The sequence below is a fragment of the Belonocnema kinseyi genome, chromosome 2 (genome assembly GCF_010883055.1).
Source record: "Belonocnema kinseyi isolate 2016_QV_RU_SX_M_011 chromosome 2, B_treatae_v1, whole genome shotgun sequence".
Lineage (NCBI taxonomy): Eukaryota > Metazoa > Arthropoda > Insecta > Hymenoptera > Cynipidae > Belonocnema > Belonocnema kinseyi.
Window position 1 is genome coordinate 182,759,750 of NC_046658.1, and position 15,397 is coordinate 182,775,146.

At 22.3% G+C, this 15,397-nt stretch overlaps 1 protein-coding gene across 5 annotated transcripts in view; it reads right to left on the reverse strand.

The window, feature by feature from the left end:
* The window catches only part of LOC117167672 (mitochondrial Rho GTPase), a 60,433-nt gene that overhangs the window by 36,934 nt on the left and 8,102 nt on the right, over window positions 1-15,397 (reverse strand). For 4 of the 5 annotated variants that reach the window (XM_033352780.1, XM_033352782.1, XM_033352778.1 and 1 more), the window contains exons 3-7: window positions 14,912-15,117; window positions 14,779-14,829; window positions 14,599-14,700; window positions 8,386-8,427; window positions 2,866-3,152 (exon numbers count right to left, since the gene is read on the reverse strand). In XM_033352780.1, coding sequence (XP_033208671.1) covers window positions 2,866-3,152; window positions 8,386-8,427; window positions 14,599-14,700; window positions 14,779-14,829; window positions 14,912-15,117 — 688 coding nt within the window. The remainder of the gene's footprint in view (window positions 1-2,865; window positions 3,153-8,385; window positions 8,428-14,598; window positions 14,701-14,778; window positions 14,830-14,911; window positions 15,118-15,397) is intronic. The other variant, XM_033352779.1, reaches the window with a different exon arrangement.

Sequence of the window (15,397 nt, forward strand, 5' to 3'; positions counted from 1 at the left end):
TTCCAAATTCAAAAATATTATTTAAAGTTTTTCACAACTTCTAAATATCTTTTAAAATTATTCGAATTTCAAATATATTTTAAAATATTTTTGAATTTTTAAATATAACAATTAAAATTGTAATTTTCGAAGTTTAGTTTTTTTGTTCCATTTTGAGTATTTAAATAAATAAATAAATTTTAAATAAATAGATAAATTAAATCAATTTAAAATTACGTGGTTCAAGAATGAAATATTTTGGACTGAAATTTAATAAAAGCCTTTAATTATAAATATATTATTTAAAAGTTATTTTAAAATTAAAAATAGTTTATAAAGTTTCAGTGGGGCGTTTACATATGCTTAAGATTTTCCACTTGAAACAGTCTAATTTTTAACGTCAAAATCTAGAAGTTCTAAAACTGTGAACTGATGCCGAATCGTTTTGTACAATCAATGATTTATTTTAAAATTTTTCAAGTGCAATTCAAATTTGGAAATCATTAATTAATTCATATTTTCATTTTCATCCTAGTTTCTAATTTGTAAATGTTTAAGTCTTTAAAACTGCATTTGAAATTATTTTAATTCAAATACGCATTCTAAACTGAATAATATCATAAATGAAAAAATCACAAGTTACCTAATTAAAAAAAAAAAATTCCAAAAATGAAAGATTTTTTACTCAAAAAATAAATACAAGTTTATCTAAATTATTGAACCTTCAAACCAGAAAAAGAAGACAAATTTTCTTTATAAAAATTCAATTTTCAAACAAAAAATTAATTTTAGACGAAACTGATGCATTTTTACGCAAAAAAAGGAAATTTTAAACTAAAAAAATAATTTGCTTACAAAAAAACGCGAATTTTTAATTAATAATATTAATCTTAAAAAAAATGGAAAAGTTACATTTTCTGTTAAAAAATGAATTCTAAAAAAAAAGTATTTTTCACTAAACAGTTAAATTTTAAACCTTCAATAAAGAAAAATTTCACAATCTACTTTAAATTTGACCCAAGTAGTTTAATTTTCAATTAAAAAAGATTAATTTTCAACAAGATAATTAAACTTTTAACCAATGAGAGAACTTTTCAACCTAAAATATAAATCTTTAACAAAAAAAGTGATTTTTGAAGAAAGCAATTCGACCAAATGTTTAAAACAAATTAGTTTAATTATCAAGCAAAGAAGAACGATTTTTAACCAAAAAGTTGCATTTTCATAAAAAAAAAAATGAAATTTCTTCTACAAAACAGATGAAGTTTTAAATCAAAAAGTTTAAATTTCAAAAAAATAGTTAAATTTTCTGTTGAAAAAGATTTTAGTCGAGTTTTTACGATCAAACTATGATTTTTTTAACAAGAAATAATTTTCTACCAAAAAAATTGAATTTTCAATCCAAAAAGACGAATTTTGAACCAAAATGATGACTTTTTAACAAAATTGTTGAATTCTATAGCAAATAGTTGCATTTTTATCAAAAAATATGAAATTTATCTTAAAGCAGAAGAGTTTTTTCTTACAAAAAAGTACAATTTTGAAAAAATTCTGCAAAAATAAAAAAAAATTTCCAATAATTTTCCAGAAAATAAGTTTAAATTTTCCCAGCAACGTAGAGAATTTGGTTGATTCTCTAAAAAACCATTCCAAATCAATAAAAAGCTTCTTTTTTTACAATATTGTAAAAAATCGACATTTGTTTTAAAATTTCTATAATTTACAAATTTACCAGTTTTTGGAATCTTTTCAAGATATTTAAACGTTCTAAATGTTTTTGCTTTTTTAAACTTTCCAAAAAATTCTTTTTCGTAAATTTTTTGGAAATACTTTGAAATCTTTTAGAACATTATACTAAAGTTAATTTTTCAAAATAAAAAATCAATAGATATTTTTCTGGGAATCTAAAGAAAATTTTTTTCATTCTCTTGAAACCTTTCGTAATTTTAATAGAAGTTTTAATAGAAGATTTTGTAATTTTGTAATCCTGATTGAATTTTCTTCTAGAATCTCCTTTTCATAAAAATCAAAAAAATTCTTCTCATTTTTTGTTCAAAATCTTCAAAAATGTAAATTTAAAAAGAAGTTTTTCGGAATCTTCTGAAGATTACAATTATTTTCGACTCTTTCCAAAACTGCTGAAATTTCTAGAAATTAAGAAAATTTAAATCTGAATAAATTGTTTTAAAATCTTTCAAATTCTTCTGCGACATATTTTTAAATTTTTTAAACTTAAAATTAACCTTTTAAAATAAAATCGTCATAATTCTCAATTTTTTCAAAATCTTAGTGTCATCGAAAACTGTAAAATAATTTATATCTTCAGTAAATTTGATTACAATAATTATAGTCAATAATTAAAAATCTAAATACCCTGATAGGCGAGAATAAATACTCGAGAGTATAATAATTTTTTTATATTTTGTTGAAAATTTGTCTTTTTTTAGTTGAAAATTCGTGTGTTCTGTCAAAAATTGGTCTTTTTGATAAAAAATTAATTTTCATGGTTAAAAATTTTACTTTTTTTTCTAAATTTGTGTATTAAAAAAAATCGTATTTGATAGCAAATCTTTTTTTGTCAAAAATGCAACTGTTTGGATTGAAAACATATCTATTTTAATTGTGGATTCAAATACGTTATTGAAAATTCAGCATTATTAGATAAGTGTAACATGTTTAATTTAAATTTAAAAAATATTTTTTGGTGCAAACATCAACTATTATATTTGTTGTTCAAAATTTCTCTTTTTAAGTATAAAATTAAACTCTTTTCTTGAAATTGAAAATAAGCTCGATGGTATTAATTGTTAGATCAACTATCTAACTTCATGTTAAGACCTGAAATATGGAGAGAATTAAAATTTGATTGAAACAAAATAAACTTACAGTGGATTTATATAATCTTTTGCCATCTGAAGGTCATTATCATATCCGAATTTCCTCAAAACAGCCCAGGTCGTCTCGTTTCGTCCACGTTGAATAAATAAACATTGCAAGTACATAAATCCTTTTAATGTGACACAGCCTTTGTAAATTCCGTCCTGTATATTTTTCGAGAGGACAGCCTTTACGTCCTCGAGGACTTGAGGTTGTAAAGGGGTGTTGAAGCACCACTGTTGAAACGCGTTCAATTCCATGTCACTCAAAAGACCATCGTTGTCTAAATCACAAATCTTTAAAACGAAACGAAACAACAGTCAAATATTGGCATGGAATTTTTTTTTCAATTGACAAATTTGGCAAAATATTTCAAGTTCTTCAAATCCGGAATTTTAATACTTTTCGAAAATGTCCTGTTTCCAAAAAGAATTCGAATTTTTGTAAAATTCCCTTTTCCAATTCAGAATTTTATTTATTTTTGAAAATTTCGAGTACTAGCTCGGAATTGGTTAAAATTTGAAATTCCCGGTTATTATTCTGAATTATTTTTATTTTAAATAGCTGAAAAATCCTTAAAATGCTTTGAAATTCTATTTCAAGATCTTGAAACATCTGCATGTTGTTTCGATTTTTTCCAAATTTAAAAATATTATTAAAAGTTTTTCACAACTTCTAAATATCTTTTAAAATTATTCGAATTTCAAATGTATTTTAAAATATATTTTTTCAAATTGACAAATTTGACAAAATATTCCAAGTTCTTCAAATCCGGAATTTTAATACTTTTCGAAAATGTCCCGTTTCCAAAATGAATTCGAATTTTTGTAAAATTCCCTTTTCCAATTCAGAATTTTATTTCTTTTTGAAAATTTCGAGTACTAGCTCGGAATTGGTTAAAATTTGAAATTACCGGTTATTATTCTGAACTATGTTATGTAGAATTATTTTTATTTTAAATAGCTGAAAAATCCTTAAAATGCTTTGAAATTCTATTTCAAGATCTTGAAACATCTGCATGTTGTTTCGAATTTTTACAAATTCAAAAATATTATTAAAAGTTTTTCACAACTTCTAAACATTTAAAATTATTCGAATTTCCAATATATTTTAAAATATATGTTTTTAAATTGACCAATTTGGCAAAATATTCCTAGTTTGCCACTTTTAAACAATAATTCAGTTATGAAAATATTTGTTACGAAGTATACTTTACGCTAAAAAATTGTTCGGTAGTAAAAAATATTTTCTATTTTATAAATAGGTCACATTTCCACAAAATCGATGAATTTTTAACTAAAAAAATAAGGCTACATTCAAAACAAAGACTATAAATAATGTGGATCGACTTTCAACCAAGAAATAGAGGAATGTTCATGAAAAAATTAATTTTTAATCAAGTGGTTATAATTTCTGCCAGGTATAGTTAAATTTTCAATCAAAACGATGAATTTTCAACCAAGAAAATTAATTTTTTTACTAGAAAAGATGAATTTTCAAAAAAAAGTATGAATATTTAACTGAAATTCTCTAATTTACTACCAAAAAAGACGATTTTTCAATCAAATACATGGATTTTTAAAGAAATTATCAATATAAAATGGACTATTTAACTTTTCGATAAAAAAACATTATTTTTTAACAAAAATGATGAATTTTCGCCATTCCAAAAATTTATTTTTAACTCGAATGATGAATTTTCAACTCAAAAAGCTGAATTTTAAATCAAAAAGATTAATTTTTAACTAAAATTATGAACCTTTAACTAGAATTATTAAATTTTCAGCCAAAAAGGTGAACTTTTAATTAAAATTATGGAATATTCAATTGGAATAGTTATATTTTCAGTAAAAAAAATATATAATTTTCAACAAAATAGCTCATTTTTCAACCAAAGGGATGATCTTTCAATTAAAATTATGAGTTTTCAACCATAGAAAATTAATATTTAAGGAAAAAATTTAATTTTTCACCAAGTAATTATAAATTTTTATTATAAAAAAATGAATTCTGAATGAAAAAGGTAGTATTCGATGTTTCAACACAAAAAGATTTTAATTTAAATACAAAATAGTGGATTTTAACTAAAAAAATAAAGGAATTTCCAACTAAAAAACAATTTTTAGTCAAGAGGGAGAAAAAATCGCGAACAAATTGTCGAGCTTCAGAATAAAAATGTATCATTTTAAGCAATTTTAAGCTAAAACCATTAAAGATTGAACTATTACATTTTTTCACAATTTTATTTCGCAATCTTGAAACATTTATATGCTGTTTTGCATTTTTTCAAATTTTAAATAATTTTAAAATTTTGTCAGAACTTCTAACAATCTTTTTAAATTATTCGAATTTTTCCTACATTTTTTTTTAATCCTGCCAAATTAAAAAAAAATCCCAAAAAATCATCCACATTCATTTTTTATATTTTTGTAAATTTTTTAAACTCTATTTAAATATTCTTTTAAAATTAACTTTTTTTTTTAATAATTGAAAATTTTCAATTTAAATGGTTAAAAAATGGAATATTTAAGACTGAAATAATAATTGATCAACTAAAAATTCTTTTTTTAATAAAAAAATCTTTGATTTTAAATGTTATCAAAATAGTTCACTTTTTTTTACAAAATAGATGAATTTTCAGCTAAAAGAATAAAGCTACATTAAAAAACATGATTTTTTAAAATAATGTGGATCAACTTTCAGTCAAGAAATGGGGAACAATTGAGTACTAAATTATTTCGAATACAATTATTGTGGGTATCATATTAAGTACAATATGAAACGAATTTTAAACTAAAATGATAAATGTTTATAAAAAAATGAATTTTTCATCAAGCGGTTCAACTTTCTACCAGGTATAGTTATTTGTTTATCAAAATGATGATTTCAACCAAGAAGATTAATTTTTTACTAAAAAGAAATAAGGTGGTTTAAATTTCAATTAAGCATAGATAAATTTTCAACCAATGAAATTAATCTTCAACCAAAAATATTGTTTTTTAGAAGAGTGATTAAGTATTCAAAGAAGTAGTTGAATTTTCAATTAAAACATGTGAATTTCCACACAAAAATTGAATAGTCAAATTATTATTGAAAATATTAGTTTGGAATAAAAAAAATAATATAATTTTCAACTGAAAATTTAATTTTTCCGACAAAAGGTGAATTTTTAACTGAACTAATGAAACTTCAACACAAAAACTGAATTTTTAACAAAATACTTTAATCTTCAACAAAGTAGTTGAATTTTAAACCAAAAAAGATGAGTTCAAACTTTTCTGATTTAAATTAAAAATCTCCGTTACTTTAAATACCAACTACTACATTTTTTTATTGAAAATCCATTTTTTTTTTTGAAAATTCAAACAAAACGAACATACTCGAACTAGCGCTGGAGGTAGAAGCGCGATTACAAAAAAATCAATAACTTTTTAACTACTTGCAAAATACAAACTTTTTTTTTCACCAAAATTTTCGAAAGAGATTGCGGAATCTATTGGAACGTGAAAGAATTCTTTCACAGGCGGAAAAGTTTAATTAATTTTCAATTGTTTGAAACAAGCGATTATTTAACTAAAAAAATGTTTTTTACAACCAAACAATTTTTTAGCGTAAAGTATACTTCGTAACAAAAATTTTCATAACTCAATTATTGAATTTCGATGAACCGTTCGCGAGTAATTCATTTTTGAAAAAAAAAATGATCAAGAACTTTGATTGTTAATAACTTTTAAGAAAATTAATTTGTTGCAGAATTATTTTAGGAGAGTTATTTCGATATCAAAACGAATCGAAAAATGTATTAATTGATTGACCGAAGGGCACTTTTTGTCACGCTCGTAGGGTACTTTTTTGGCGCTCAAACAGAAATAAATGTAGGGTAAATTCCGAAAAATTCCAAAGAATTCAAGCTATATTAATAAGAGTTTCTAATGAATTGGGATATTATTACAAAATAAAAAAAATAACATTGATTTCCATAAAACTGAAATGAATTTAGAGGAATATAAGATGAAAGAGAAGAATTTGATAAAATTCATAAAAAATGGCAATTAAAAAAAAATCAAATCCATTTAGTAACTTTGAAATAGGCTTAGAAAAATTCAAGGAAATTCAAAGAATTTGATGAAATGTCTAAGAATTCAAGGCGAGATTAATAGACTTCAGAATCAATTAAATAAAAAAAGTTGAATTTTTTTTAAAAAGTCACTGAATTAAATAGAATTGAGAAGGATACAAGTAAATTAAAAATATTTAAAAATATTTTAAAGAATCCAGGGTGAATTCCAAAAAATTTCAAATCTATTTAAATCTTTGAAACCTTACTAATTTCTAACATAAGAAGTGACTAATGTCTAAGAAACAATTAAAATTAAATTAAAATGAATTCAAATGAATTGGAACGATTCTAAGAATCGACAAAAAATTGATATTAAATGAAATTCATGAAAAATTAAGGTGAATTTAAAAAGCAATCGGGTGAACTGAAAACAATGAAAAAATATAGAAAAATTAATTGAATTGGATAGAATCCAGTGAATTTAGAAGAATTCAAAAGAATTAAAAAGGATTTAAGATAAACTATTAAGAATTCAGGATGAATTCCAAATAAATTAGTTTAAATCTTTTGTAAATAACTTGGAACCTTTTAAAATATACTAAAATATGTCAGTCTTTGAAAGCCTTTAAAAACTGCTGAAATAAATAAAAAAATTCTAGGAATATTTTTAAATTTCTTAAAATATTTCGAACCCTTTGATATCTTTTGAAAGCTCTTGAAAATGCCTGTAAATCTTTTACAATACCTTCAAGTATTTTAAATCCTTTTAAATCCCATTAAATTAATGAAATCAGCTTTAAAATTTTTTCAAGCTCTTAAAAACGCCAAGGAATTTGAAAAAAAATACGCTAAAATATTTCAAATCCATCAAAATAAAAAAAAAATAAATAAAAAACCACTGAATTAAGTAGAAAAGAGTAAATTTAGAGAAATTCAAGTGAATTAAAAAAAATTAAAGAGACTTGATCAAATTCAAGGGAATTCCAAAGAATTTATGATAAATTCCAAATTACCTAACTTATCATAAATAAATTCTTTAAAATCCACTAAAATATTATAAAATTCCGTGAAATTCTATGATGATATTTTCTAAAATCATGGAAAAATGATTGAATCCCTCGGAAATCTTATAAAATAATGTGAAATCTTTTAAAATACTTCAAAACTTTTTAACTTTTTGAATCTTTAAAGTATTAGAAGGTTTAAAAATACCCAAAAATTTCTCAAATTCGTTCAAATTAGTGAAATCTATTAAAAATTTCTCGAAATCTTTATAAATACTTTGAAATATTTCAAAATAATTCAAGAATAGGTGTAGACCTGAATTAATTAAATTAATTAACTCATATTGACTATGCCGCAGCCCTTATTATTTTTTTACAATTACTTCTTACAGAAATTCTTTGATTTTTTCAATTTTTTTTGTCCAAAATGCCTTTCAAAGAGGCCTAAGACCTGGAAATACTCACTTTGAATATTCGCTTCAATGCAGTCTGACATTCTTCAGTGAGCTGTCGAAAAAATTTAAATATTAGTACATAAATATATTAGGGTCCGAGAACATTATTTTCAAAATTCCCTGACTTTTCCCGGACTAATTTTACATTTTTCTTAACCATTAATATTCAAATACCAGCAATTTTAATCTTGTAATATTTTCAAGATAGAACCTTTTATCAAAGAAATAAAACAGTATTTCAGATATAACTTTAAAAAATGTCAAATTTATTCATTTATTTTAAACAAAAAAAATGAATTTTCTACTATAAAAGTAGAAAAAGATGATTTTTTAACAAAATACTTAAATTTTCAACAATATAATTAAATTTCAGACATAATAGATGAATTTTCAACCTAAAAAAAAAATTCACAACAAAAAGGGCTCATAGTTTATGTTTCAATAAAAAAAAAAGAAAGAAATTATACGAAAAAAAAGAAAGTTAAAATAAAAAAAAAGAATTTTCAAGAAATAAACATTCTTCACCCAATAAAAATGAAATTTTAAACCAAGAAATTATATTTTTTTTACTAAAAAAAAAGAAAATTTCAAATAAAAAAGATCAATCTTAAAAAATTGAAAAGTTACATTTCCAGTTAGAAAATTACAGTTAAAATTTCTACCAAAGACAAGCCTTCAACATAAAAAACCTTAAAAACATAGTTTAATTTTGACCCAAGTAGTTGGATTGTCAATTAAAAAAAGATTATTTTTTAATAAAATATTTAAACTTTCAACCAGACATGAATTTTCAATTAAAGATATAAATGTCTTCAAAAATGAAAAATTTTTTTAGCAAAGTGATTCAAGAATTATTTTTAACCAAAAAGTTGCATTTTCATGAAAAAATGAAATTTCTACTAAAATAGATCAATTTTTTTAATATGAATATTTTGAACAAAAAAATAAGTTCCTACAAAAAAAATTGAATATTTAATCGAAAAAGATGAATTTTTTTTCAATAAAAAAGGACGGATTTCTAACAAAATACAGGAATTTTTTGTCAATAAGTTGCATTTTTATTCAACAAAAATCAAATTTGTACTAAAACAGATGAATTTATAATAAAAAAATTTTTAAAACGACAAATTTTTTTTTAAATTTGAACTTTCATCTAGAAAAGATTTCAGTTCTCTTTTCAACACAAAAATGTAAAATTTTAACAAAAAGTAAATTTTATATGAAATAGTTAAATTTTCTCTGACATAATAGTTGAATTTTCAACCTAAACAAATAAATTCCCTACAAAAAAATGTCATATTTTATGTTTAAATAAAATAAATTTTAAACCAAGAAAATTATTTTTTTCTTGTATAAAAAGGAAATCTTACAACTGAAAAAAATCAATCTTAAAAACATTAAAAAGTTACATATCCAGTTAAAAAATTAATATAGTTTAACAGTCACTCAAGTAGTTCAATTTTTAACAAAAAATAAGTTTCTACGAAAAAAATTGATTTTTTAATCCAAAAAGATAAATTTTTTTCAACCAAAAATGATGAATTTTTAACAAAATAGTTGAATTCTTAACTAAATAATTAAATTTTTATACAAGAAAGATGAAATTTGTACTAAAACTGATGAATTTTTATTTTAAAAAACGACAATTTTTTTAAAAGTTGAACTTTTATCCAGAAAAGATTTCAGTTCATTTTTCAACACTAATATACAAATTTTGAAGAAAAAGTAAGTTTTCTACGAAATAAGTTAAATTTTAAACCAAATATTACAATTTGACAAAAAGTAAATTTTCTATGAAATAGTTAAATTTTCAACAGAACAGCAGAAATTTCTTCTTGAAAATGTAACAATTTGGTCAAAACTGTAACTGTTTTATAGAAAATTCGTTTATTTTTTATTGAAAATAAATGAAAATTTAATCATTCGATTTTTGGTTAAAAACTGATTTCTTTAGTTCAAAACTTCAACTATTTAGTTAACAAATTTCGAACACTTAAAAAATATAAACTGAAAGTTTAAGCTAATCAGTGAAACATTTATTCATTTTGTTGAAAATTAACCTTTTCTGGTAGAGGATTAATATTCTTGTTTATTTGGATTCCTTTTCTTGGCTAACAAATTTTTTTTGTTGAAAATTCAACTATTTTTTCTTACATTCATCTTTCAGTTTGAAAATTTGTCCCTTTCTGTCGAAATTTCACATTTTTCGGTTAAAAATGAACCTGCTACGGTTAAAAATTAAAAATGTTCTATAAATTAAACTGTTTTGTAGAAAAATGAAATTTTTTTATTAGAAATTTGAAGTATTTGTTTAAAGATTTATGTATTTTGTTAAAAATTCGTATTTTTTGACAGAATGTAAATTTCTGGGATAAAAATGCAATTGCCAGGTTCAAAATAAATTTTTTTTTCAAATTTAAATGTTTTGTAGAAAGTTTGTATTCCTCTATCAAAAATTGAACAATTTGGTAGAAAATTGAAATATTTAATTGAAAGTTCGTCTTTCCTGGTAGAAATTTAACTTTTTTCTGAAAAAGTTGATATTTTTAGTTTAAAAATTCAACCGTTTTGTAGAAAATTGGTCCATTTGGCTTGAGAATTCAACTTTTTAAATCAAAAATGTTTTACTATTTTTCAGAAAATTTTTCTATTTGGCTTGAAAATTCAACTATTCGGTGAAAATTAAACGTTTTTGTAGAAAATTTATTCATTTATTTATTCATAAAAAGTAAAAAATTTCTTTTTCACTAGTAATTTCATATTTTTAAAATTAAAAATGCAAACTTTCAGGTTAAAAATTAAAATTTTTAATTAGAAAATTGAAGTATTTGTTTAAAGATTGATGTAGTTTGTTAAAAATTCTTATTTTCTGGCATAATGTGAATTTTTTGGATAGAAAAGCAACTGTTAGGTTAAAAGTTAATCTTTTTTCGGTTAAAAATTAAATTTTTTGTTATAAATTCAACAGTTTTGTAGAAAATTTGTATTTCTGAATAGAAAATTCAACAATTTGGCAGAAAATTTAAATATTTGGTTGAAAGTTCGTCTTTTCTGGTAGAATACCAATTTTATTGCTTAAAAATGCAAATGTCTGGTTCGAAATTAATACTTTTAGTATTTAAATACTGCTTTCGTAAGATTTTTTTTAAGTTTCACAAGTCTAGTTCACAAATTCTTTTTTTTTGTAAAAAATAATTTTTTAACTAAATTTTTTAATTATTTTGTTGAAAATTCAACTGATTTGTAGACAATTTGTTCATTTGGCTTGAAAATACAACTATTTGGTAAAAACTTAAACTGTTTTCTAGAAAATTGATACACTTTTTATTGAAAATATGTGAATAAAAATTATTTATTATATAATAAATTAAATTTTACACTTAAAAATTTAAACTGAAAGTTCAAGCTAGTTGAAAATGTATGTATTTTTTGACAATTTAAATATTTGGATGAAAATTAAACAATTTGATTGCATTTTTTTTACCAATAAATACTGGGAAGAAAAAATAAAATAAAAATAACTGGAAATAAAAAATTTTGCTGAAAATGCAACTGTTTTGTATAAAATTGAACTATTTGTTGGAAAATTTATGCATTTTTATGAAAGTTCGTCTTTTCTGGCAAAATATCAGTTTCATTAATAAAAATTCAACTGCCAGGTAAAAAATTAATCTTTTTCGGTTGAAATTTAATTTTTTTCTTGAAAATTCAACTGTTTTGTAAAAAATTTCTATATCTGTATGATAAATTCAACAATCTGGTAGAAAATTTAAATTTTTGGTTGAAAGTTTGTCTTTTCTGGTAGAAACTTAACTTTTTTTCTGAAAAAGTTGATACTTTCGTGTTGAAAATTCAACCGCTTTGAAGAAAATTGGTCCATTCGGCTCGAAAATTCAACTTTGTTGATAAAAAATTCGACTGCTTTTCAAAAAAATTTATATTTGTCTTGAAAAATCAACTATTTGGTAAAAACTTAAACTTTTTTTTGTAGAAAATTTGTTTAGTTTTTATTGAAAATGTGCAAATGAAAATTAAATTATTTAGAATTAATTGATCTTTTTTTAAGCAGAAATTGAATTTTCTATATCGAAAATTTATGTTATTGATTGAAAATGTAAATATTTCGATGAAAATTAAACAATTTGATTGGACTTTTTTCTTTACTAATATACATATATTTTTTTTAAATTAAACTATTTTTTCACATTCATCTTTTTAGTTTGAAAATATATTTCTTTGTATAGAAATTTCACATTTATCATTAAAAATGCTACTTTCAGGTTAAAAAGTAATCTGTTTCAGTTGAAAATTAATTTTTTTTTTTAAATTCAACTGTTTTGTAAAAAATTTGTATTTTCGGTATGAAAAATCAAAAATTTGGTAGATACTATTTGGTTGAAAATTTATATATTTTATTGAAAATCCGTCTATTCTGGTAGAATGTCCATTTTATGTTAAAAATACAACCGTTTGGTTAAAAATCGTTTGTTTTTTTGGTTAAGTCAAAAAATTTTTTATTTTAAATTAAAATCTTTTTTTTTTAATATCAACTTTCACATTTTTCGTTGAATATTCAACTTCTAGGTTAAAAGTTGAACTACTTTATTAAAGTTCATTCTTTTTGTTGTTTAATATTTTTTAGTTAAAAGATTAAACTGTTTAGATAAAAAATTTAAGAAACCAAAAAAAAATGAACTAAAAATTATTCAAATTTGGACTAAATTCAAGTTTCAACTAATTTAGTTGAAAATTTATGTAATTTACTGAAAATTTAACTATTTCTTTAAAATCTGATATATTTTATTGAAAAATCGTATTTTCTGATAGAAAATTAACCTTCTTAGTTGAAAATTCAACTATTTGGTTAAAAATCAGGGTGGCCGTTTTAATCGAAGAAAAAAATTTCCGGTCATTTCCCGGTTCTCAAACATTTTTCACGGCCAATGAAATTTAAAAAATAAAACTATATTCTAAACATTTTTCCATATAAAGTAATAAACAATGAACAACAAATTAAAGCATTCAAAGTGGAACCCTTGAATTCAAAACTTTTAAAATTGAACTTTAAAAATGTTTTAAATTATATTGCTTTAGTAATTTTAAGCTACAAATTAATAATTGAAAAGAAACTTTTTTTTAACTTAACATTTCTGTAATTAGAAGTTAAATTATTTTTACTTTAAATAGTCTAGGTATCCTTCAAAAGCTTTAAAATTTTATTTCAAAATCTTGAGAAATCTAGAAGTGGTTTAAACTTTTTCCAAATTCAAAATAATTTTTGAATTTTTTGTCATAACTTTTAAATATATTTCAAAATGAATTTTTTCAATCATTTTTATAAAATCCCGCAAATTAAAAAAAGTTGGAATTTGAATTTATAAATAACGATAGAACACTTATTACTTGTAAAAATATTAGAGTAATTTTAAGAAATATTTAGAAGTTTTAAAAAGATTCGAATTAAATTTAAAACTTGAAATAATTTCTAATACTTAGAGCCTAATTTAAAATAAAATGTAGATTTTTGCAGATTTCAAACAAAAATTTAGAATCATTTAAGAATTGTGAAAGACTTCAAATGAATAAGAAAATTTCTTAAGATTTTAAGGATTTTTTTTTAATTTGCAGGATTTTCAAAAATCGTAGAATGAAAATTTTTATTTAAAAATAAAATTATCGGAATAAATGATATTAAAAATTTAATTTTAACGATTAAACGATTCTTTAAATTAAAATATATGCTTAAAAATTAAAAATCTGAAATGGAAAATTTTTTAAAATGAAAGATTTTCGAAATAAGAATTCTAAACTAAATGATATAATAATTTATAAAAATCACAATTTGAAAAATTATTGAAAAAACGGTTGAAATCAAAGTTGGACCAAATTTTTGTTCTAAAAATTTGGTAAAATTCCCGGTCAAAAAATAAATTCACTGTCATTTCCCGGTCTCATAAAATTCCCGGACATTTATTCTGTAGAAAATTCATATTTTCTAGTAGCCAATTAATATTCTGTGTTGAAAATTGAACAGTTTGTTTGAAAATTCAACTATATTATAGAAACCTAATCTTTTTGTTTAAAAATGCAAGTAATTGTTTGAAAATTACTCGTTTTGGTTGTGGATTCAATTATTTTACTAGAAAAACTGATCCTTTTTGGACGAATTTAACTCTTTTTAATTTAAATTGAGAATATTTTCTTGTAGAATATTTTTACAAACCTCTTGTGTATCGTAATTGTACAAAGGAGTTGTGGGGTGCAATACCGCTTTTTGTGCATAGTAGAACATCTCCGAAATATTTTGCAACGTCTTAGCAGAACACTGAAAAATAATTCAATCGTGAGAAAAATTTATATAATAATGATTGTAGTGATTAGTTTAAAAAAATTGAAGTATTACCTCTATACAGCTTTCGATTTCGGAAAAATCTTTCATTATTGGATAGACGGCCTAAAAATGTTGAAAATAAAGTGAAAATAAAATAATTTAGAGAGAAATGGAGCATAATAATTATTAGAATCGATTAATTTACCTCGATGGTTGAGTAGTCGACAAGATCGATTTTGTTTCCTACGAGTACAACTGGACAGCGATTTGTTGAAGAACATTTTCGGACGAGGGGTAACCAATAAGAGGAAGCTCTGTCGAGTGTATCTTCATCCTCGACAGAGTAAACCACGCATATCACGTGAGCCTTTTGAATCTCATCGCACAACTGGTCTTCTGTTTGTTCTGTGGCTATCGAAAATTCAAAAATAATCAAGTCATTTCAATTAAAACTCTTACAAATAAAAATTTGTTCATTTCAAGTAATAAAAACTGAACTGCAAATCAAAACACTCAAATTAAAACCTTTTTGTGAATTTTTAACTTTTCAAATAGAAGCTTGTCAAATTTTTTATTCGAAATTTTTCTGTTTAAGGGCATGTGACACAGCTAAATACCTATATTACCGACCACAGTTTTTCAGTTCACTGAATGTTTTTTTGAACCTCAGAACTTTTTTTGCAAATAAAAT